The sequence below is a fragment of the Delphinus delphis genome, chromosome 13 (genome assembly GCF_949987515.2).
Source record: "Delphinus delphis chromosome 13, mDelDel1.2, whole genome shotgun sequence".
Lineage (NCBI taxonomy): Eukaryota > Metazoa > Chordata > Mammalia > Artiodactyla > Delphinidae > Delphinus > Delphinus delphis.
The window spans coordinates 38,239,630-38,264,221 of record NC_082695.1 but is presented as its reverse complement, the minus strand read 5'-3'; the positions used below and the strand labels follow the sequence as shown (position 1 = coordinate 38,264,221).

At 36.9% G+C, this 24,592-nt stretch overlaps 1 protein-coding gene across 3 annotated transcripts in view; it reads left to right on the top strand.

The window, feature by feature from the left end:
* The window catches only part of ESCO1 (establishment of sister chromatid cohesion N-acetyltransferase 1), a 73,394-nt gene that overhangs the window by 13,814 nt on the left and 34,988 nt on the right, over positions 1-24,592 (top strand). For 2 of the 3 annotated variants that reach the window (XR_009521725.1, XM_060028769.1), the window contains exons 2-5: positions 12,734-12,837; positions 16,529-16,631; positions 16,873-19,006; positions 22,916-23,033. Coding sequence is in view for 2 of the 3 variants with exons in the window: in XM_060028769.1 (XP_059884752.1) it covers positions 17,456-19,006; positions 22,916-23,033 (1,669 nt within the window). In the remaining variant the exon portion in view is untranslated. Of the gene's footprint in view, positions 1-12,733; positions 12,838-13,786; positions 13,849-16,528; positions 16,632-16,872; positions 19,007-22,915; positions 23,034-24,592 lie in introns of all 3 variants that reach the window. The other variant, XM_060028770.1, reaches the window with a different exon arrangement.

The window sequence follows — 24,592 nt, the reverse complement described above, 5'->3', positions numbered from 1 at the left end:
TAACCAAAAAATCATCCAAAAAGAAAATCTCAGTCCCAGATGGCTTTACCAGTGAATTCTATCAAGTGTTTAAAGAATTAACATCAAGCATTCCTAAACTCCTCCAAAAAATGCAAGAGGAGGGAATACAGCTTAGCTAATTCTATGAGGCCACTGTAAAACCCTGATACCAAAATTAGACAAAGACATCACAAGAAAGGAAACTATGGTTCAATATTTTTTATAAATATACACATAAAAATTCCTCAACTCAGTACATGCAAACTGAATCCAGCAACATATAAAAAGGATTATACACCCTGACGAAATGGGATTTATCCTATCAATGCAAAGTTGGTTCAACATATGAAAATTAACAAGGTGAGATACCATGTTAATAGAATAAAGGGGAACAAAATCACATAATCACCTCAATAGATGCAGAAAAAGCATTTAACAAAATTTAACATCTTTCATGATAAAAACATTCAACAAAGCTGCAATAGAAGAGCATCTATGAAAAGCCTGTATCTAACATTATACTTACCGGTGAAGGACTAAAGGCTTTCCTCCTAAGATCAGCAATAAGACAAGGATATCTGCTTTTGCCACTTTTATTCAACATTGTACTGGAGGTTCCAGCCAGGACAATTTGGCAAGAAAAAGAAATAAAGGCATCCAGATTGGAAAGGAATAAGTAAAACTATATCTGTTTGCAGATGACGCGGTTTTATATGGAGAAAATCCTAAGGAATCCACACAAAAAAACCTGTTAGAGCTAATAAATGAATTCAACAAGGTTATAAGATACAAGAACAACATACAAAAAGCAATTGTATTTCTCTCTACTAGTGATGAACCATCCAAAAAGGAAATTAAGAAAATAATTCCTTTTATAGTAGAATAAAAAAACAATAAAATACTTAAGAATAAATGTAACAAAAGAAATGCAAGGCTTGTACACTGAAAATTACAAAACATTGTTTAAAATTATTAAAGATGACCTAAATAAGTGAAAAGATATCTATGTTCAAGAATTGGAAGACATATTATTAAGATGGCAGTATTCCTCAACTTGATCCTCAGATTCAGTGCAATTCCTTATCAAAATCCTAGCTGACTTTTTGGGCAGAAATTGACAAACTGATCTTAAAATTAATATCAAAAAGCCAAAACAATCTTGAAAAAGAGAAATAAAGTTGAAGGAGTCACATTTCCTCATTTAAAAACTTAACTGAAAAAAGAGCCAATGGGAGTTCCCTGGTGGCCTAATGATTAGGATTCCAGGCTTTCACAACACTGCGTGGCCCAGGTTCAATCCCTGGTCAGGGAACTGAGATCCTACAAGCCACATGGCGTGGCAAAAAAAAGAGAGAGAGCGCTAAGAATATACAGGGGAAAGGACAGTCTCTTCAGTAAACGGTGTTGGGAAAACTGGACAGCCACATGTAAAAGAATGAAACTGGAACACTATCATACACCATACACAAAAATTAACTCAAAATAGATTAAAGACTTGAACATAAGATCTGAAACCATAAAACTCTTAGAAGAAAACATAGGCAGTTAGCTCCTTGACATAAGTCTTGGTGATGATTTTTTGAATCTGACACCAAAAGCAAAAACAACAAAAGCAAAAATAAACAAGTGGGACTGCATCAAACTAAACAGCTTCTGCACAGCAAAGGAAACCAACAAAATGAAAAGGCAGCCTACTGAATGGGAGAAAATATTTGCACATCATATATCTGAAAATAAATGATGAATTCATATAACTCAATAAATAGAAAAAAAAACAGTTCAAATAAAAAATGGGCAGAAGATCTGAACGGAATTCTTCCAAGGAAGACATACAGAGAGTCAACAGGAACATGAAAAGATGCTCAGAATCACTAATCATTAGGGAGATGCAAATCAAAATCACAATGCTATATTACCTCATACCTGTTAGAATGGCTGATATCAAAAAGACAAGAAATAAAAAGTGTTGGCAAGGATGTGGAGAAAAGGGAACCCTTGTGTACTGTTGGTAGAAATGGAAATTGGTGCAGCCACTATGGAAAACAGCATGGAGGTTTCTTAAAAAATTAAAAATAGAACTACCATATGATCCAGCAATTCCACTTCTGGGTATTTACCCGAAGAAAATGAAAAACGCTACCTCAAAAAGATATATGTACCCCCATGTTCATTGCGGTGTTATTTGCAATAGCCAAGTTATGGAAACAATCCAAGTGTTCATCCATGGATGAATTTTTGTACATCAAAGGACTCTTATCAAAAATGTGAAAAGACAGCCAATAGAATTGGAGAAAAATATTTGTGGTTCATGCATCTGATGAGAGTCTAATATCCAGGTAAAAAACTGTTTCAACTCAATGATAAAAGGAAAAATGACCAAATTTTTAGAATGAGGAAAGGATTCAAATAGACATTTCTCCAGAGAAGAAATACAGATGGCCAATAAGCACATGAAAAGATGCTCAACATAATTACTCATTAGGAAAATACAAATTAAAACTTCAATGAGATACTACTTTACACCTAAAAGGATAACTAAAATTTTAAAAATTAATAATAAATGCTAACAGGGTTGTAGAGAAATTGGAACCCACACGCATAGCTGGTGGGAATGTAAAATGTTGCAGCTGATTTGGAAAACAGTCCCTCAGAAGTTAAACACAGAGTTTCCATATGGCCCAATGGTTAAATTCTTAGGTATATACCCAGGAAACTTGAAAACATGTTCACATAAAAACTCCTTCAGGATTATTCATAGCATTATTCATGATAGCCAAAAAGTAGAAACAGCCCATCTAACAATCCATCAACTGATGGATAGGCAAACAAAATGTGATATATTTATACAATGGAATAGTATTTAGCCGTAAAGCACAAGATATTACTGAAACATGCTGCAACCCTGCTTGAACCTTGAAAACATTACGTTAAGTGAAAGAAGCCTACCACAAAAGGCCACATGTATTTATGATTTCATTTATATGAAACATCCAGAATAGCCAAATCCATAAAGACAGAAAGTGGATTTGTAATTGCCAGGGACTGGAAGCGGGGTGAGAAATAAGAGAATGACTGCTAATGGGTTGGGGTGGCAAAGATACTCTGGAACTACTGGCAATTGTTGTACAACTCTGAATATACTAAAACCTACTAAATTGTACACTATAAATAGGTGAATTTTATAGTCCTGTCTCAAATTACATCTCAATTATAAAAAATTTTTTTTTTCTGACCACATAACGTAGCTTGTGGGATCTTAGTTCCTCATCCAGGGATTGAACCCAGGCCCTCAGCAGTGAGAGCATGGAGTCTTAACTACTGGACTGCCACGGAATTCCCGAATATAAAATGGTTTTAAAAAAATCACTTTAAACTTAAAAATATATTGGGTGATGTAATCTAAATATTTTAATGATTAAAATTTGAGTATATTTTATTATAATGTACTGTTGGGAAATTGGATGTACTCTTAAATTCTCAGGTACTTTCTAACATATATCTTGTAAATTATCTTTCTATATAAATGTTACTGTGGGTTTTCTGAAGTGATCATTTTATGTTCTTTATTTATTTTTTTATTTTTGGCTGTGTTGGGTCATCGTTGCTACACGCAGGCTTTCTCTAGTTGCGGCGAGCGGGGGCTGCTCTTTGTTGCGGAGCACAGGCTCTAGGCGCGTGGGCTTCAGTAGTTGTGGCACGTGGGCTCAGTAGTTGTGACTCGTGGGCTGTAGAGCTCAGGCTTAGTAGTTGTGGTGCACGGGCTTAGTTGCTCCCCGGCATGTGGGATCTTCCTAGACCAGGGATAGAACCCGTGTCTCCTGCATTGGCAGGCGGATTCTTAACCACTGCGCCACCAGGGAAGTCCCATGTTAAGTTTGATTATTGATTTTTGGCCCCAATATTGATTTTATTAGAATTCTATTAATAACTTGGCTCTGGGTTGTGGAGGGATCTTGTCAGTTTAACAGGTTAGAGAATGCATTTCAGTCCTTGATTGCAAGATTTTATTTAATAGAAAGGGATGTTGTTAAGTTGTATAATGCTAGGTTGATAATGATTTAACACGTAGGGCAAACTAAAGTGAAGTGATCCTTAGCATGCCTGAACAGGTGAGTGACAAGTACCGCAGATTTGTGTATCAGTTAACCTTTTTATTATGGTAGGTCCCAACTGCCAAATGTTAAAATATTTAGAAATTGAGAGGAAAAGAAGTAAAGTAAGGTAATTCATCATTTTTAAAATTAAAATTCTTGGCGCTAAAGTAATAAAGGAAATTAAATGAGTTTTCTGTTTTTTCAAGTTATTGTACCTCTGAGGCTTAATCTTGGGTAGATATGGAGCTTCCCAGAAAATTTAACTGCAATATGTATTAATCAGTTATTGCTGAATGAGAAACTGCCCTACAGCTCAGTGGTTTAAAACAACAGTTATTTTTGCTTATATATCTGTAGAGCTGCTGTGGGTTAGGTGACTTAGGCTTAGCTGTGGGTGTGTGGGTGGGCTTTAATTCTCCCTGTGGGTTGGGCTTGGCACCTCATTTGGGGTTTGGCCCAGTCTTACTGTTTGTGTTTCTTCTGGGGCCTAGGCTGAAGGGGCAACATATTCCTGCTGAAACTCTTCTCGTGGTGATGACAGAGGTAACAAGAGGGCAAGACCAACTGCACAAAGATATTTCAAACCTCTGTTTGCATACTTTCTGCTAACACCCCATTGGCCAAATCATCAGATGCAAGGCTATGGGGGCAGGAGAGTGTGCTCTGTCCACCATGAGGCCAAAGTAAGACATATGGTCAAGCTAAGCATCTGATGGGAAGGAAAATAATATACTCCTACAGGGAGGTGGGGTTTCGGATAGAAGGTAGTGGTTATTTTTGAAGAAAAACCAAATCTATTATACAGTATAAAAAATGAGATGGGGCTTCCCTGGTGGCGCAGTGGTTGAGAGTCCGCCTGACGATGCAGGGGACACAGGTTCGTGCCCTGGTCCGGGAAGATCCCACATGCCGCGGAGCAGCTGGGCCCGTGCACCATGGCCGCTGAGCCTGCGCGTCCGGAGCCTGTGCTCCGCAACGGGAGAGGCCACAACAGTGAGAGGCCTGCGTACCGCAAAAAAAAAAAAAAAAAAAAAAAAAAAATGAGATGGTGACCATATTGAGTTGCATGATTTTTGTATGTCAAGTGAAAAATCGTCACTAGGCCATTGTTTAGTCTAGTTTAGTCTAAGTTGTTTTTTTGTTTTTTTCTTTACATCTTTATTGGAGTATAATTGCTGTACAGTGGTGTGTTAGTTTCTGCTTTATAACAAAGTGAATCAGTTATACATATACATATGTTCCCATATCTCTTCCCTCTTGAGTCTCTCTCCCTCCCACACCTCCAGGCGGTCACAAAGCACCAAGCTGATCTCCCTGTGCTATGCGCCTGCTTCCTATTAGCTATCTACCTTACGTTTGGTAGTGTATATATGTCCATTCCTCTTTCTCGCTTTGTCACAGCTTACCCTTCCCCCTCCCCATATCTTCAAGTCCATTCTCTAGTAGATCTTTGTCTTTTTTCCTGTCTTACCCCTAAGTTCTTCATGACATTTTTTTTTCTTAAATTCCGTATATATGTTAGCATACGGTATTTGTCTTTCTCTTTCTGACTTACTTCACTCTGTGTGACAGATTCTAGGTCTATCCACCTCATTACAAATAGCTCAATTTCGTTTCTTTTTATGGCTGAGTAATATTCCATTGTATATATGTGCCACATCTTCTTTATCCATTCATCTGATGATGGACACTTAGGTTGTTTCCATCTCCTGGCTATTGTAAATAGAGCTGCAATGAACATTTTGGTACATGACTCTTTGAATTATGGTTTTCTCAGAGTATATGCCCAGTAGTGGGATTGCTGGGTCATATGGTAGTTCTATTTGTAGTTTTTTAAGGAACCTCCATACTGTTCTCCATAGTGGCTGTACCAATTCACATTCCCACCAGCAGTGCAAGAGTGTTCCCTTTTCTCCACACCCTCCCCAGCATTTATTGTTTCTAGATTTTTTGATGATGGCCATTCTGACTGGTTTGAGATGATATCTCATTGTAGTTTTGATTTGCATTTCTCTAATTATTAATGAAGTTGAGCATTCTTTCATGTGTTTGTTGGCAGTCTGTATATCTTCTTTGGAGAAATGTCTATTTAGGTCTTCTGCCCATTTTTGGATTGGGTTGTTTGTTTTTTTGTTATTGAGCTGCATGGGCTGCTTATAAATTTTGGAGATTAATCCTTTGTCGGTTGCTTCATTTGCAAATATTTTCTCCCATTCTGAGGGTTGTCTTTTGGTCTTGTTTATGGTTTCCTTTGCTGTGCAAAAGCTTTGAAGTTTCATTAGGTCCCATTTGTTTATTTTTGTTTTTATTTCCATTTCTCTAGGAGGTGGGTCAAAAAGGATCTTTCTGTGATTTATGTCATAGAGTGTTCTGCCTATGTTTTCCTCTAAGAGTTTGATAGTGTCTGGCCTTACAGTTAGGTCTTTAATCCATTTTGAGCTTATTTTTGTGTACGGTGTTAGGGAGTGATCTAATCTCATACTTTTATATGTACCTGTCCAGTTTTCCCAGCACCACTTATTGAAGAGGCTGTCCTTTCTCCACTGTACATTCCTGCCTCCTTTATCAAAGATAAGGTGACCATATGTGCGTGGGTTTATCTCTGGGCTTTCTGTCCTGTTCCATTGATCTATCTTTCTGTTTTTGTGCCAGTACCATACTGTCTTGATTACTGTAGCTTTGTAGTATAGTCTGAAGTCAGGGAGCCTTATTCCTCCAGCTCCGTTTTTCGTTCTCAAGATTGCTCTGGCTATTCGGGGTCTTTTGTGTTTCCATACAAATTGTGAAATTTTTTGTTCTAGTTCTGTGAAAAATGCCAGTGGTAATTTGATAGGGATTGCATTGAATCTGTAGATTGCTTTGGGTAGTAGAGTCATTTTCACAATGTTGATTCTTCCAATCCAAGAACATGGTATATCTCTCCATCTATTTGTATCATCTTTAATTTCTTTCTTCAGTGTCTTATACTTTTCTGCATACAGGTCTTTTGTCTCCTTAGGTAGCTTTATTCCTAGATATTTTATCTTTTTGTTGCAGTGGTAAGTGGGAGTGTTTTCTTGATTTCACTTTCAGATTTTTCATCATTAGTGTATAGGAATGCCAGAGATTTCTGTGCATTAATTTTGTATCCTTCTACTTTACCACATTCATTGATTAGCTCTAGTAGTTTTCTGGTGGCATATTTAGAATTCTCTATATATAGTATCATGTCATCTGCAAACAGTGACAGCTTTACTTCTTCTTTTCCGATTTGGATTCCTTTTATTTCTTATTCTTCTCTGATTGCTGTGGCTAAAACTTCCAAAACTATGTTGAATAAGAATGGTGAAAGTGGGCAGCCTTGTCTTGTTCCTGATCTTAGTGGAAATGGTTTCAGTTTTTCATCATTGAGGACGATGTTGGCTGTGGGTTTGTCATATATGGCCTTTATTATGTTGAGGAAAGTTCCCTCTGTGCCTACTTTCTGCAGGGTTTTTATCATAAATGGGTGTTGAATTTTGTCGAAAGGTTTCTCTGCATCTATTGAGATGATCATGTGGTTTTTCTCCCTCAATTTGTTAATATGGTGTATCACATTGATTGATTTGTGTATATTGAATATATCTGCGTATATTCCTTGCATTCCTGGAATAAACCCCCCTTGATCATGGTGTATGATCCTTTTAATGTGCTGTTGGATTCTGTTTGCTAGTATTTTGTTGAGGATTTTTGCATCTATGTTCATCAGTGATATTGGCCTGTAGTATTCTTCCTTTGTGACATCCTTATCTGGTTTTGGTATCAAGGTGATGGTGGCCTTGTAGAATGAGTTTGGGAGTGTTCCTCCCTCTGCTATATTTTGGAAGAGTTTGAGAAGGATAGGTGTTAGCTCTTCTCTAAATGTTTGATAGAACTTGCCTGTGAAGCCATCTGGTCCTGGGCTTTTGTTTGTTGGAAGATTTTTTAATCACAGTTTCAACTTCAGTGCTTGTGATTGGTCTGTTCATATTTTCTATTTCTTCCTGATTCCGTCTTGGCAGGTTGTGCATTTCTAAGAATTTGTCCATTTCTTCCAGGTTGTCCATTTTATTGGTATAGAGTTGTTTGTAGTAATCTCTCATGATCTTTTGTATTTCTGCAGTGTCAGTTGTTACTTTTCCTTTTTCATTTCTAATTCTATTGATTTGAGTCTTCTCCCTTTTTTTCTTGGTGAGTCTGGCTAATGGTTTATCAATTTTATCTTCTCAAAGAACCAGCTTTTAGTTTTATTGATCTTTGCTATCGTTTCCTTCATTTCTTTTTCATTTATTTCTGATCTGATTTTTATGATTTCTTTCCTTCTGCTAACTTTGGGGTTTTTTTGTTCTTCTTTCTCTAATTGCTTTAAGTGCAAGGTTAGGTTGTTTATTCGAGATGTTTCCTGTTTCTTAAGGTAGGATTGCATTGCTATAAACTTCCCTCTTAGAACTGCTTTTGCTGCATCCCATAGGTTTTGGGTCATCGTGTCTCCATTGTCATTTGTTTCTAGGTATTTTTTTATTTCCTCTTTGATTTCTTCAGTGATCACTTCGTTATTAAGTAGTGTATTGTTTAGCCTCCATGTGTTTGTATTTTTTACAGATCTTTTCCTGTAATTGATATCTAGTCTCATAGCGTTGTGGTCGGAAAAGATACTTGATACAATTTCAATTTTCTTAAATTTACCAAGCCTTGATTTGTGACCCAAGATATGATCTATCCTGGAGAATGTTCCATGAGCACTTGAGAAAAATGTGTATTCTGTTGTTTTTGGATGGAATGTCCTATAAATATCAATTAAGTCCATTTTGTTTAATGTGTTATTTAAAGCTTGTTTCTTTATTGATTTTCATTTTGGATGATCTGTCCATTGGTGAAAGTGGGGTGTGAAAGTCCCCTACTATGACTGTCGATTTCCCCTTTTATGGCTGTTAGTATTTGCCTTATGTATTGAGGTGCTCCTATGTTGGGTGCATAAATATTTACAATTGTTACTGTTATAATTCTTGGATCGATCCCTTGATCATTCTGTAGTGTCCTTCTTTGTCTCTTGTAATAGTCTTTATTTTAAAGTCTATTTTGTCTGATATGAGAATTGCTACTCCAGCTTTCTTTTGGTTTCCATTTGCATGGAATATCTTTTTCCATCCCCTTACTTTCAGTCTGTATGTGTCTCTAGGTCTGAAGTGGGTCTCTTGTAGACAGTATATATATGGGTCTTGTTTTTGTATCCATTCATCCAATCTGTGTCTTTTGGTCGGAGCATTTAGTCCATTTACATTTAAGGTAATTTATCAATATGTATGTTCCTATTCCCATTTTCTTAATTGTTTTGCGTTCGTTATTGTAGGTCTTTTCCTTCTCTTGTGTTTCTTGCCTAGAGAAGTTCCTTCAGCATTTGTTGTAAAGCTGGTTTGGTGGTGCTGAACTCTCTCAGCTTTTGCTTGTCTGTAAAGGTTTTAATTTCTCCATCAAATCTGAATGAGATCCTTGCTGGGTAGAGTAATCTTGGTTGCAGGTTTTTCTCCTTCATCACTTTAAATATGTCCTGCCAGTCCCTTCTGGCTTGCAGAGTTTCTGCTGAAAGATCAGCTGTTAACCTTATGGGGATTCCCTTGTGTGTTATTTGTTGTTTTACCTTTGCTGCTTTTTTTTTTTTTGTGGTACGCGGGCCTCTCACTGTTGTGGCCTCTCCTCTGTTGCGGAGCACAGGCTCTGGACGTGCAGGCTCAGCGGCCATGGCTCACGGGCCCAGCCGCTCCATGGCATGCGGGATCTTCCCGGACCAGGGCGCGAACCCATGTCCCCTGCATCGGCAGGTGGACCCTCAACCACTGCGCCACCAGGGAAGCCCCCTTGCTGCTTTTAATATGTTTTCTTTGTATTTAATTTTTGACAGTTTGATTAATATGTGTCTTGGTGTGTTTCTCCTTGGATTTATCCTGTATGGGACTCTGTGCTTCCTGGACTTAACTATTTCCTTTTCCATATTAGGGAAGTTTTCAACTATAATCTCTTCAAATATTTTCTCAGTCCCTTTCTTTTTCTCTTCTTCTTCTGGAACTCCTATAATTCGAACGTTGGTGCATTTAATGATTTAATGTTGTCCCAGAGGTCTCTGAGACTGTCCTCAGTTCTTTTCATTCTTTTTTCTTTATTCTGCTGTGCAGTAGTTATTTCCACTATTTTGTCTTCCAGGTCACTTATCCGTTCTTCTGCCTCAGTTATTCTGCTATTGATCCCATCTAGAGTATTTTTCATTTCATTTATTGTGTTGTTCATCATTGTTTGTTTCATCTTTAGTTCTTCTAGGTCCTTGTTAAATGTTTCTTGCATTTTGTCCATTCTATTTCCACGATTTTGGATCATCTTTACTATCATTATTCTGAATTCTTTTTCAGGTAGACTGCCATTTCCTCTTCATTTGTTAGGTCTGGTGGGTGTTTATCTTGCTCCTTCATCTGCTGTGTGTTTTTCTGTCTTCTCATTTTGCTTATCTTACTGTGTTTGGAGTCTCCTTTTTGCAGGCTGCAGGTTCGTAGTTCCCGTTGTTTTTGGTGTCTGTCCCCAGTGGCTGAGGTTGGTTCAGTGGGTTGTGTAGGCTTCCTGTTGGAAGGGGACTAGTGCCTGCCCCTCCTGTTGGAGGGGACTAGTGCCTGTGTTCTGGTGGGCGAGGCTGGATCTTGTCTTTCCGGTGGGCAGGTCCACGTCTGGTGGTGTGTTTTTGGGTGTCTGTGGACTTATTATGATTTTAGGCAGCCTCTCAGCTAATGGGTGGGGTTGTGTTCCTGTCTTGCTAGTTGTTTGGCATAGGGTGTCCAGCACTGTAGCTTGCTGGTCGTTGAGTGAAGCTGGGTGCTGGTGTTGAGACGGAGATCTCTGGGAGATTTTCGCCATTTGATATTATGTGGAGCTGGGAGGTCTCTTGTGGACCAGTGTCCTGAAGTTGGCTTTCCAACCTCAGAGGCACAGCACTGACCCCTGGCTGCAGCACCAAGAGCCTTTCATCCACACGGCTGAGAATAAAAGGGAGAAAAAAATAATTGAAAGAAAGAAAGAAGGAAAAGGAAGGAAGGAAGATGGAAAGAAGGAACGAAAGGAGGGAGGGAGGAAGGAGGGAAGGAAGGAAAAAAAGATTAAAGTGAAATAAAATAAGAAAATATAATAAAGTTATTAAAATAAAAAATAATTATTAAGAAAAAAATTTTTTAAAATGGACGGATAGAACCCTAGGACAAATGGTGGAAGCAAAGCTATACAGACAAAATCTCAGACAGAAGCATACACATACACACAAAAAGAGGAAAAGGGGAAAAAAATCATAAATCTTGCTCTCAAAGTCCACCTCCTCAATTTGGGATGATTCGTGTCTATTCATGTATTCCACAGATGCAGGGTACATCAAGTTGATTGTGGAGCTTTAATCTGCTGCTTCTGAGGCTGCTGGGAGAGATTTCCCTTTCTTTTCTTTGTTCTCACAGCTCCCAGGGGCTCAGCTTTGGATTTGGCCACGCCTCTGCGTGTAGGAGGGCATCTGTTCTTCGCTCAGACAGGACCGGGTTAAAGGAGAGCCTGCTCTGGGGACTCTGGCTCACTCAGGCCGGGGGGAGGGAGGGGCACGGAGTGCTGGGCGAGCCTGCGGCGGCAGAGGCCGGCATGACGTTGCACCAGCCTGAGGCGTGCCGTGCATTCTCCCGGGGAAGTTGTCCCTGGATCCCGGGACCCTGGCAGTGGTGGGCTGCACAGGCTCCCTGGAAGGGGGGTGTGGATAGTGACCTGTGCTCGCACACACGCTTCCTGGTGGCGGCGGCAGCAGCCTTAGCGTCTCATGCCCGTCTCTGGGGTCCGCGCTTTTAGCTGCGGCTCGCGCCCGTCTCGAGCTCCTTTAAGCAGCGCTCTTAATCCCCTCTCCTCGCTCACCAGGAAACAAAGAGGGAAGAAAAAGTCTCTTGCCTCTTCTGCAGGTCCAGACTTTCCCCCGGACTCCTTCCCGGCTAGCCGCTAGCTGTGGTGCACTAACCCCCTGCAGGCTGTGTTCACGCCGCCAGCCCCAGTCCTCTCCCTGCGCTCCGACCAAAGCCCAAGCCTCAGCTCCCAGCCCTGCCCGCCCCGGCGGGTGAGCAGACAAGCTTCTCGGGCTGGTAAGTGCCGGTCGGCACCGATCCTCTGTGCGGGAATTTCTCCGCTTTGCCCTCTGCATCCCTAATGATGTGCTCTCCTCCGCGGCTCCGAAGCTTTCCCCCTCTGCCACCCGCAGTCTCTGCCCACGAAGGGGCTTCCTAGTGTGTGGAAACCTTTCCTCCTTCACAGCTCCTTCCCACTGGTGCAGGTCCCGTCCCTATTCTTTTGTCTGTTTTTTCTTTTGCCCTACGCAGGTACGTGGGGAGTTTATTGCCTTTTGGGAGGTCTGAGGTCTTCTGTCAGCGTTCAGTAGGTGTTCTGTAGTTGTTCCACGTGTAGATGTATTTCTGGTGAATCTGTGGGGAGGAAGGTGATCTCCAGTCTTACTCTTCTGCCATCTTCCCCTCATCCCTAAGTTGTTTTAATACTTAATAGACAGTTAATAGATAATACTGTTTTTGTATTCTCATGTTTTTTTATAGATTGTTTTACTTTAGCTGTAGAATTTTTTTTTTTTTAAGATTAACAACCAGAAAACACACAGTAAGTTATTAGAAGCATCATTCATTAGAAGCATCGTCCATCAACCTGAAGAAAAAAGTTATGTGATTTTCATTTCAGGAAGGTAAGTGGCCTATACTATTACAGTTCAGTGCCTTCAAAGATAGTTGGTCAGTATACCAAATATACTTAATATATTCAGAGAAATGTAACTTTTTTTGACAAGATTATATGTTTACATAATAAAATGGGGTAGTTAGTGAAAAGTAAGTTTTTTTTGGTCACACTTCTCACTTGGTCCCGTAGTTCTCTTTCCTAGAAGTCTTCACTATTACTAGTTTCTTGTGTATCCTTCCATACCTTTTGTGTGCCTAAACAAGCATACGTTTCTATATCTTTCCTTCCTCCCACTGTCTCCCTTTTTTTCTTTTTACACAAAGGGAAGTACACCCTGTTATGCACCTTGCATTATTTGGCTTAACAATGTTTCTCGGTTCTAGGTCCATATCAGTTACTTACAGTTCTATTTTTTAGACAGATTTATTAAAGCATAATTTATGTATAATAAAGTGCACCCTTTTAAAGGGTACAATTTGGTGGATTTTGACAGATTTACACACTCTTGGAACCACCATCATAATCAAGATAGAGATCGTTTCCATTACCTCCAAAAGTCTATCTCTCCCTCCACTCCTGACCCCAGGCAGTGACTCATCTGCTTTCTGTTACTGTAGATAAGTTTGCCTTTTCTAGAATTTCCAAAAAGTAGAATCATAGTTTGTATAGTCTTTGTGTCTAGCCTTTTTCATTCAGCATCCTGATTGTGAAGTTCGTTCATGTGGTTCCAGTAGTTTGCTCCCTTTGATTGCAGAGTGTTCTGTTATATTGACATACCACATTTTTGTTTATCCATTCACCCGACTTTTGGGTTGTTTTCAGATTTTGGTTATTGTACACAAAGCTGCTTTTAAGATTTTTGGACAAGTTTTTATGTGGAGTGAACAGTATTCCTTCCTAAAAAATCTTTGTTTACCTCAGAATCTCAAAGATTTTTGCCTTTTTTTTTCTTTTAGAGTTTTATAGTTTTACATTATGTCTGTGATCAGTCTCAACTTAGTTTTGTGTGTTGTGTGAGGTAAGTGTTGATTTTTTTTTTTTTCTACTTGGATATCCAGTAGTTCCAACACTGTTTTTTTTCAGACTTTTCTTTCAACTGACCATAAATGTATGGGTCTGTTTCTGGATTTTCTTCCATTGATCTCTGTGTCCCTTTGTCTTGATTACTGTAGCTTTTTAGTAAGTCTTGAAATCAGATAGTGTATTTCGAGGTTTTTTTTAAAGGGCTTTGACTATTGTATGTGGATTTTTTTTTTTTTTTTTTGCTTTTTCACATAAGTTTTAAAATCAGCTTGTCAGTTTCTGTATAAAAAGCCTGTGGGAATTTTGCCTGGAATTGAGTTGAATCTCATCTCTGCTTTGACATGATTGCATGATATAGTATGAGTGTATCATTAATTATAAAGCAGTTTATAATGATGGACGTTGTGGATTTTCAGTCTGTTGCTCCAGTGTTCCAGTGAATTTTGTATTTACTTGTGTCTGTGCACTTGTGCAAGTATATCTGTAATATAAAGTCTTGAAAATGAAATTGTTTGATATTTAGCATTTATAATATAATATTGATTGATATTGACAAATTGTCCTGCATAGACATTGAATCACCTGCAGTAATATGAGAGTAACCTGTCACAAATCCTTGCTAAGACTGTGTTGTTAAACTTCTTGATCTTTTGCCAGTCTGACAGGTAAAAAATGGTATTTTGATTTGGTTCTAATTTGTTATTCTGTTATTATTTCATCAGCCATCTGTGGTTTACTTCCGGTGAATATATTATGGTGATAAGCTTATGCTGTTTCTTGCCAGTATTTTTCCCCCAGTTTTATCCCTCAAACTTGACTTCTGAATTTTGTAACAAGGCTTGAAAGCCTTACCCACTCAAGACAACTACTAAAATTCTCCCAAGTTTTAATCTGTTTTTTATGGGGGGGGGTTGTTTTATTTTTATTATTATTATTTTTTTTGGCCGCACCGCGCAGTTCCCCAACTGGGGATTGAACCCGCGCCCTTGTCAGTGAAAGCGCAGAGTCCTAATCATTGGACCACCAGGGAATTCCCATGACAAACTTTTCAAAATCTTTTTTTCTCCATTGTGCTAGATGCTTTGACCCTTTTAATCTGGACACTTATGTCTTTTAATTATAGGAAAATTTCTTGAATTCTTGTTTTTTTTCAGTTCTTTTTCTCTGTTTTCTAAAACCAGAATTACTGGACTCTTCTGCATGGCTGGTCCTTTTTCTTCTCTTTTGTCTCCTATTTGCCACCTTGCTGTTTTTGTTCTCCTTTATAGGCGATCTCCTTACCTTTATCTTCTATTGCTTCTATTGACTTTTTAATTTCTTTAATATTAGTTTTAATTTTCAAGAGTTCCTTTTTGTACTGTGAATGTTCTTATATATTTGTTTCATGAATGAATTAACTTATTTTTAGTTTTTGTCTGTGCATTGTTTTTTTCTTCCAAGCTACTTCCTCCCTGTTTTTTTAAGGGTCTCCTCTTGTATGTGGTGATTTCTGGTTTTGCTCATGGTTACAAGTGAGACACTAAAAACTAATTGGAAACTGTTTGGATGGTGGGTAGTCTCCTGCTGGTAGGGTGTGAGTGAGTGAGTGTGTGTATGTCTGTGATTAATGACTGTGGGCCCTATCAGTATTTTTTAGGTCTTTTCTCTAGTTTTGTCAAATTCATTAGAAAATTATCTTTTAGTCTCCTTCCTAGAAGGCATAGGCTAGGCTGCTGTCCTCTGGGAGTCTCTGAGTAGGCAAAGAGCGTTTGGGGTGGAAGGACTGGGTTTCAGTAATCAGTATGTGTACTGCTACTTACTCCCTCTGTTGTCAGTGTGATACTTCCTCCCTCAGCTGTGACTGTTGAGCCCACAGACCAAAGACCTTTTGTTTTACTCCTTCCCAAAATTTATACCAGTCTTTAGGGAGTGATGCAGGGGTAGTCTTCTGGGTGGTAGTAATTGGAAAGGCTGTGTGGCAGTCTTTCCCCTTTTGTGAGTCCCATTTTCCTCCCCATAACCTATCTCCTGGTACTGCCAATTTCTGCTTCTTGAGGGATTCTGTGGTTTACGTAGAGCTGTTTCTCACTTGGCTTTCCTGTTTCTAATTTAAGATCAGTTTTTTTTTGAGTCTGGAGGTTAGTTATTTGTCCTTCTTTGTAGCTTCTGTATGTTTAATTTTTATCATCTACACTTTTGTTCTTCATCCTTTGAGTTTATGGTTTTGTCTTGCTTCGTTTTAATCTGTTGCTTTTTTTTTTAGTGGGTATTACATGAGAGTAGAGGTAAATGTGTGTGTTTAAATCTGCCTTTTTTACTGTGTGTCACTGTTTTTCTATGAATATAGTTATTTATGTGTACTGTTTTTCCTCAAAATAGGATTTTACTAGCTTAACCATTATATGTCTATATTATGAATTGTTTTTTGTATTTTAAAACTTTTTTTAAAACATAAAATGGATTTCATCAATGAAATAGAAACGTTATATTTCATTGGATGCATGTACCATAGATTACTTCAGGTTAGAAATACTAAAATTAAGTGCTATGTGTAAACTGAACTCTGAAGACTGATGGTAGGATAGGATAAAAATTATGGAGTATAGATTAACATGTTGGTTAATAGATTTGATGAGATGTAAATGAATGATTACATCTTTGTACCTTTTAAACATTTTAAAATATTTTACTTTTAGGTGCTGTGTAATGTGTTGAAAGGAAATTATAAGGAATGATTTTGTCAAATTTTTATGAGTTATGGTGGCTGAAAGATCAATTCTTTCTTGTGGGAAAGGAAATGTAAGTAACCTCAAGGAATAGATTGATTTTCAACTATTCTATGCTTACATGAGACAGGTTTTCCATTATTTATAAGACTGTGCTTGGGATACTTTTTTCTGTTAGCCTTAAGTATACAGACTAAATAATTCAAAAAGAGAAGTTAGAGTTTATGTAAGTCATGGTTATTTCTGTATAGTATCAGCATTGCTAAATTTCTTGAATTGTACAAAATTTAATTTTTATTTTTTTATTTTTCCAGAAATGGCAGCACAAAAGGAAATCTATATTAATAGACTATTTTATTAAACGGAAGTGGTTATATAAGAACTTTAAACGAACAGACTCAACAAACAAGGAAAGAAACGTGTTAACTGTAAGACATGTTTCCAATGAATCAAAGTCCAATAACTGTAGACTTCAGAAGAAAAAAGTTTTCAAAAACTTTGTCAAAACAGACAGGTCAGTGATAAATAACTCCTCCAGTAATAGGGCTAGGCCTGAAAACTGATATTAATTGAATAAAATTAACAAAGTAGATCAAACTTGAATTAAAATTTTTTCATAAAAAGTTCTGAAAATATCAGATTAGATTTAAATTTTCCTCAAATTTCTATTGCCTCGTCCAAAGTAAAGCAAATATCTTTCAGCCTTCATGCCAGCTTTTCTCATGTCATAAGGATGACAGAAATCTTAGCAAACTAGTATTTTTGTTGAAAATGTATATCAGTTTCAGTTGATTTTTAAGACCTGCTGCTCAGTAATAATACTAGACATTCAACATTTACAACTACCAGGACACAAAATCTCAAAAACTACTTAGAAAAGGAGGACCTTACTCAGGAATGATGTCCATTCAGGAGAAATCAAAAGAAAATTCCTCCAGTGTTATTAAAAAGAGTGAAGATAAGAATCTAGAAACACAAATTCAAGGTTCTCAAAAGAATCTAGTAAAAAAATCAGGTCCAAAGGAAGCTATAAAATCACTGGTTAAATCTTCCAATGAAAGTAAAGTCAATCAGCCTGATGAATTAGGAACATGCATGAGCACAAGGTCAGCATCCAGTGATAAAAAAGCTAGTAAACCTATTAATAAAAATATGGTGACTGTAAAGGGACATTCACAACAAGAATCTACAAAGCAGAAGAAATTATCTCAGAAAAAGTCAGTGCACAAAACCCCTAAATCAAATGAACAGCTTAATCGAAGATCACAAAGACTACAACAGTTAACAGAGGTTTCAACAAGGTCTCTGCGTAATAGAGACATTCAGGGTCAAGTTCAAGCAGTTAAACAGAGTTTGCCACCAACAAAAAAAGAGCACCGTAGCAATACTAAGAGCAAATCTAATAAAGTTAAAACAAATCAGAAACACGTGAAAAGAAAAGTGCTGGAAATAAAGTCTGATTCTAAAGAGGATGAAAATTCTGTAACTAATGAAGTAATAAATTCCCCAAAAGGAAAAAAACGCAAAGTAGAGCATCAGACAGCCTCTACTTGTAGTTCTCAGTGCATAAAAGTATCTGAAAAGTGTCTTCAGAAGAATACTAGAAAAGAGGAAACAAAATCTGTGCCTGTAACTTCTTCTGAGATAAAAAGATCAAAAATGGCTGCTTCAGTGGTCTCTAAAAAGAATGAGATGAAGAAGTCAGTTCATACACAAGTGAATACTAGTGCAAAATCCCAAAAAAGTCCACAGCCATCAGTGCCTGAACAAAGTACAGATAATGAGCTGGAGCAAGCAGGAAAGAGCAAACGAGGGAGCATTCTCCAGCTCTGTGAAGAAATTGCTGGTGAAATTGAGTCAGATACTGTAGAGGTAAAAAAGGAATCTTCACAAGTGGAAAATGTAAAGGAGGAGAAGCCTACAGAAATAAAATTGGAAGAGACTGATAGTGAAAGACAAATACTTCATCAGAAGGAAACAAGTCAGGATGTTCAGTGTAATCGTTTCTTCCCCAGTAGAAAAACAAAGCCTGTGAAATGTATTCTAAATGGAATAAACAACGCAACTAAAAAGAACTCCAACTGGACTAAAATTAAGCTCTCAAAATTTAACTCTGTGCAGCAGAATAAATTAGACTCTCAATTTTCCCCTAAATTGTGCTTATTACGACCCAGTTTTTCACTGCCTGCGTTAGAAATGCATCATCCAGTGACTCAAAGTACATTTTTAGGGTCAAAACCACATGATGATAAAAATAAAGCTTGCCAGCAGGAAGAAATGAAAGAAATTAATTCTGAAGAAGTTAAACTTAATGATATTACAGTTGACATTAATAAAACCCCCCAAAAGCCTCCTGAAAATTGTTGTTTGGGTAATCAGATAAAACCACCTCCTGATCAGCCATTGGATAACCAGAAGAAAGATTCTTTTGAATCAACGCCAGATAAGGTAATTATTTTCATCATGTACATAGAGGTGTCTGAGTACTTTCTGATAAGATTTAAGTGTTTACAACATATTTTAACTTAAGAATTAAGTTGTAAAATGTTAAGGAATTCTATTTTATTAACCCAATCTTGTAGTGAGTGATAGAACTTACGCCTTTAGATGTCTCATATTTACATGAATGCTTGTCATTGTTTCCTTATTTTCACCCTTCATTTTAATTTTATGTGAAGCATAAACCTGTTGAAGTCTAGCTTTTCTTTTTCCTTTAACACACTGATTTGTTTCCTTTTTCTATTAATTGTAACCACAGAAACTATGTTTCATAATGAGTGACTAAAATGTAGAACTTGAAGTTGGGCCCAATTCTGACCAAGTTGTTAAAATTAATTTCAGCTGGCACAAATCAACTTTCCCCACCTGATAAAATTTAAAAATTAAACATTTCTAATAGTAGAGATGCCTTTTGGTTTGACTTGTGTGGCCATTTTAAAAATTGGCAAATAAAATGTCTGAAAGATACAAATAATTCAGACCTCAGGCTAAGAATAAAATTGTAGTGGCCAAGAATTTTTAAAATGGAAAAGTAAATTGAAAAACAGAATCTAAATAGCTGGAAGAAACTTGAATGATTATCTGAGAAGTAGTTTTGAAACCTTGTAAAAGCAGCTGAGCCCATTTCTTTCCAAATTAAATCATAGGTAAAATACCAATACATAAAAGCAATAGGCAGAAATTTTATGTGTGTCAAACTTTAGCGTTGTATAATACTGATTTTTAGAACTCCACCAATTTGTTTTAGTTATTTAATTTTGTAATGAGAAAGCTGAGAGCAATAGAGGAATGTGGGTTAGGTCACATGTTTGGTTGTGCAAATAGATTTGAATTCAGGTGTTCTGATTCTCAGCCCATCATTCTTTCTACAGTGAGATACTCTGAATATTAGAAGATCATTTGAGAAAAAAATCATGGATAGAGAAGAAAGTCAAGTCACCTTAAAGTTTTAGGAGTGATTTAAAGTTCTCTTTTGAGGCATTTGGGTCTAGAAGCAAATTTGAGTAAGGAGTCAGGGCTTGTGTCAGAAGCCCTGAAAATAGATTATTGGCTACTCTTGTGGACTAAAATTGAAAGAACTTAAAGGGAACAGATACAATGTGGTACTCTTAGATTTTATTTTCTGTGCAAATGTGAATGAAAGCATCAATTAGAAGACAATTATTCAAATAGTGATAGTAATTAAAGTAAGTAGTGAGTGGTAGAATGAATAATAAGTGTGGCCTCTTGCAGACACAGAGTGGCTTTCTCTTCAGGGTGTGCTTTTGTCAAAAATTGACAGCTACGCTCCAGGTGTAGTTGCAGAGTGGATCTTTTAACTCCTTGCTGCATAAGTGCCTGTCAAAACTCAGAAGACAGATAGTTTATGGGGAATATATTGAGAAATAAGAAATCCATTCCTTCGGACTAACTACTAGAATAGAGATGTTTAGTTGGACTACATTATTTTGATCTTCTATAATGCCGCTTTTACTGAGATGTGCTTTGGATTTATGCAACACCTCTATCTTGAGGAATGTTATGAAAAACAGTCCTATGAAACTTGTGTTAAAATTTTTATTTACGTACAAATTTACATGAGAAGTCTTGAGTTTCAAACGTTTAGAATACCAGAGAGACCAATATTATACTAGTGACTACCACCCAAATTTGACAAAAATTAACATTTTATTGACTTCAGATTTTTTAAAGTAAGAAAAGTACATTACAGATATAAAGACCATACTTCACTCTACTTTCCATTCACCTCTCTCCCCAGAGTTAAATATACTTCTAAAGTTGGTATGAATATTTTATGTTTTTATTTTTGATTTCACTGTGTATGTATATATATCTATTATAAAGAATACTTAACATTGTATTTTAAACGTTTACATAAATGCTAACATGGTTTGTATGTGTATATTCTATATATACATATTTTTTTCAACTTGATTTTGTGCAATCAGCACTTTTGATATTTATTAATACATGGGTATTTTAATAGTTGTAAAGGAATATACCACAGTTTATTTATGTTTTCCTCTGTTAAAGCACTTCTAGGTTGTTTCCAACTTTTTCACTGATAGCAACAATGTGATTACTATCACAGAGTGGTCAGGAGATGTGGTGGTGACCACATCATTTCAAGACATATTTGATTGCCTGCTGCATCCGAGACACTGTGCTAATAAGGCTACAGAAGATGATGTTTCCTGCCTTTAAGGAATTTACATTGTACTAGTCACTTAGAAATTTCTCTTCTTCCCATAAACGCTAAGATGTTTTAGTTCAGCCATCATAGTAGCTTTTGTTCAGTGAACACTGCCTCTTTGTTAGGCAGAGGAGAGCTTCATATAATTGTCACCACATTCTACAGCGTGACTTCTGTTATTATCCATATATTACAGGTGAGGAGAGTAAAGCTTAGATATCTAAGTGAGGCTTAGAGATCCATGTAAGTGATGGAGTCAGGCTTTGAACTGCGATTGGCTGGCTTCAGAATCTAGATTTATACTTGGGGAAATAGGAGAATGTAAGAAACAATCCTTAAATCATTTGAAAACTTTTTCTGTGGCTGCTTGTAATTTTGCTCTTTTTATTATATGGTGTCAGTCTCGGCAGTACTGAAAAATGATGATGGTTGATAAGGCTGAGCATATGATAGCCCTTCTCTGAAAATTTTGGCCTGAATTTAAATTATTTGGATTTTATGAATTTTAAATCTCAATTATTTTATGATTTGTTTTTAAACTAGTAATTTACTAACTTCCTAATGGAGATTAAGTAGTAACATGTAATTGTTCTTACTGTTTTTAATTTTTCTGCTTTTTAATGCCAAATATAATGTTCATTTTTCAAAAATGTAATGTTCACAAATAATGTTACATATTCTTTGTAACAATCACAATATGGATAGATACACACACATACATACACACAGAAAGTTAATTGTTCACCTCCTCATTTCCATTTCTTTGAGACAGCTAATGTTGATAGAGTTTCTAGTATTTTCCTTCGGTAGTTATTGAGTATCTGCTTTGACAGAGTTCTGATTTAGGGGCTCTTGGGAATACAAAGATAAATACAATAATAATAGTCTTTGCTCTTAAGAGTTATAGGAGATTAATAAAAAACAAATAACTAATTCAAAATAGGAAGTGATAAGGGCATGAAAGACAGAGATGAAGTAGATGGAAAATTGGGGGAAAGGGGATGGGAAAACTTGGAGGAGACTTCATGGGAGAGGTTAATATTTAAGTAATGACTTGAGTTTATACAGGGGGTAAGGTGTTCTAGATTAGCACTATCCAGTAGAAATATAATATGAGCCACATAAATCGTTTAAAAATTTCTGGTAGCCACATTAAAAAAAATTGGTAAAATTAATAGATTTTATTTAACTTGTCATATAAAAATACTATTATTTCAATGTGTCATGAATTTTAAAAATTGAGGTGTTTTACTTTTTTGTACTAACACCTCAAAATCTGGTGTGTGATTTACATTTGTAATAAATCAGTCATACTAACCACATTTTAAGTGCTCAGTAGTGAGATGTTACAGTGGCTATTAATGGACAGTGAGGTTTAGGTAGATGAAACTCAGAAAAAGTATAGAGCCAGGCAAATATGAAATATATCTGTTGGAGAGGTAAATTTTTCGATCTAGTGTGAAGAGGAATAATAGAAGTTGATGCTGAGAAGGGTAGCTTGTAGGGAGATCATAAAGAGACTTTTAAGGCCTATCTGTGTGAATTACTCCATATATTATCTTAAATTTTCTTAGTATAGTGCTCCAATTCACTGAAAGTATTGGGATAAGACCCAAAGGTTGATATAAAAGCAAATATTAACGTTTTGAATTATATGTGCTTAGAATTGCAGCCTATGTTTGGAATCTAAGCTTGAAAACAATCCAGTGGAAAATACCACTACTACTGTTTCAACTCTGCTCAGTCAAGCAAAAATTGATACAGGGGAGAGTAAATTTCCAGGTAATACTTTGAAAATATTGTTTGGATTTCACAGTGGTCAGACATATTTTTGTCAGCATAACAGTAAACTATATCCATTATCAAATAAGCCTGTTAAATCCTTCTTTTAACCATTATGTTTTTCTGATGTGTGATTATCACCATTCTTTGAAGGGGGAGAATTGCTTCTGTTGATTGGCTTGTTTACAGTACTTAAGATGATTCTTTGATTCCCTACCAAAAATTCTTTTGTTTTTCAGTCTTTTGTTTGTGGACTTACTTTCTGGAGAAGTGTTACTTAATGAATTGCTTAAATTAGTGGTAGCAGTTTATTTCTCAAGTATAAATGACTGTGCTTTACCACTTCAGGTTCTTATCTTTAACCCTTAATTACTCAGTTTTCCATCTTAGTAATTCTATCTTTGAATTAAGAATTGAATCAGTTGCTGCAGTTTGTCCACTTATACCATAAAAAAACTTTATTTTTGTAACCTTATGAAAATTTTGGGGGGAATTCCCTGGCGGTCCAGTGGTTAGGACTCGGCACTTTCATTGCCGGGATCCGAGTTCAACCCCTGGTCCGGGAACTAAGATCCCGCAAGCTGTGTGATGTGGCCAAAAAAAAAAAAAAAAAACTGGGCAAGTATTATTTGAACTCTTGGATGGGGATTAGTTCACCTTTATCAGATGAAGCACCAGGAAAAAACAGAAAAGAAATTCCTAATTTCTGTTGTTTCTCTCTGGTAAAGGAAAGATACACTTGGAGCAAAATATTGAGTTCAGATAATTGCTTCCATTGCATGTCATTTAACCTTTTCTCTTAGTGGGGGAAGGGGAAGTATACTATGAACACAAGAAATGCATTTATTCATTAGAAAATAAATTGATTATTGCATTATTTGATTAGTAATGTGACTAAAACTCTAGAGACTACAGGGGTTTTTTTGTTTGGGTTTGGTTTTTTATAAATTTATTTATTTATATTTTATTTTTGACTGTGTTGAGTCTTCATTGCTGTGCGCGGACTTTCTCTAGTTGCAATGAGCAGGGGCTGCTTTTCTTTGCAGTGCTCGGGCTTCTCATTGCAGTGGCTTCTCTTGTTGCGGAGCACGGGTTCTAGGCTCACGGGCTTCAGTAGTTGCGGCTCACGGGCTCTAGAATGCAGGCTTAGTAGTTGTGGCGCACGTGCTTAGTTGCTCCATGGCATGTGGGGTCTTCCTGGACCAGAGATCGAACCCGTGTCCCCTGCATTGGCAGACGGATTCTTAACCACTGTGCCACCAGGGAAGTCCTACAGGTTTTTTTAAACATGTTTTCATTTATTTCCATTTAGAGATTGTATAATTATGCAAGCATTTAAACAGTTTCCTTTATTGTTCAGTGCTAGTAATTATTGGTGAAACTAGAGACAAACTTGATCTACCATTAGATCTCTTTGCAGCTCTGTAGAGCCTTTTTGCCTCTTCTCTGAAGAGTAATTTCTAGGAAGGAGCTCTAATTTTATCAAATGGTGTTTATTAAAAATAAAGCATTTAGTGCACTGAGGTTTTGTCTTTATTATAATTTTTAACCATTAGGTG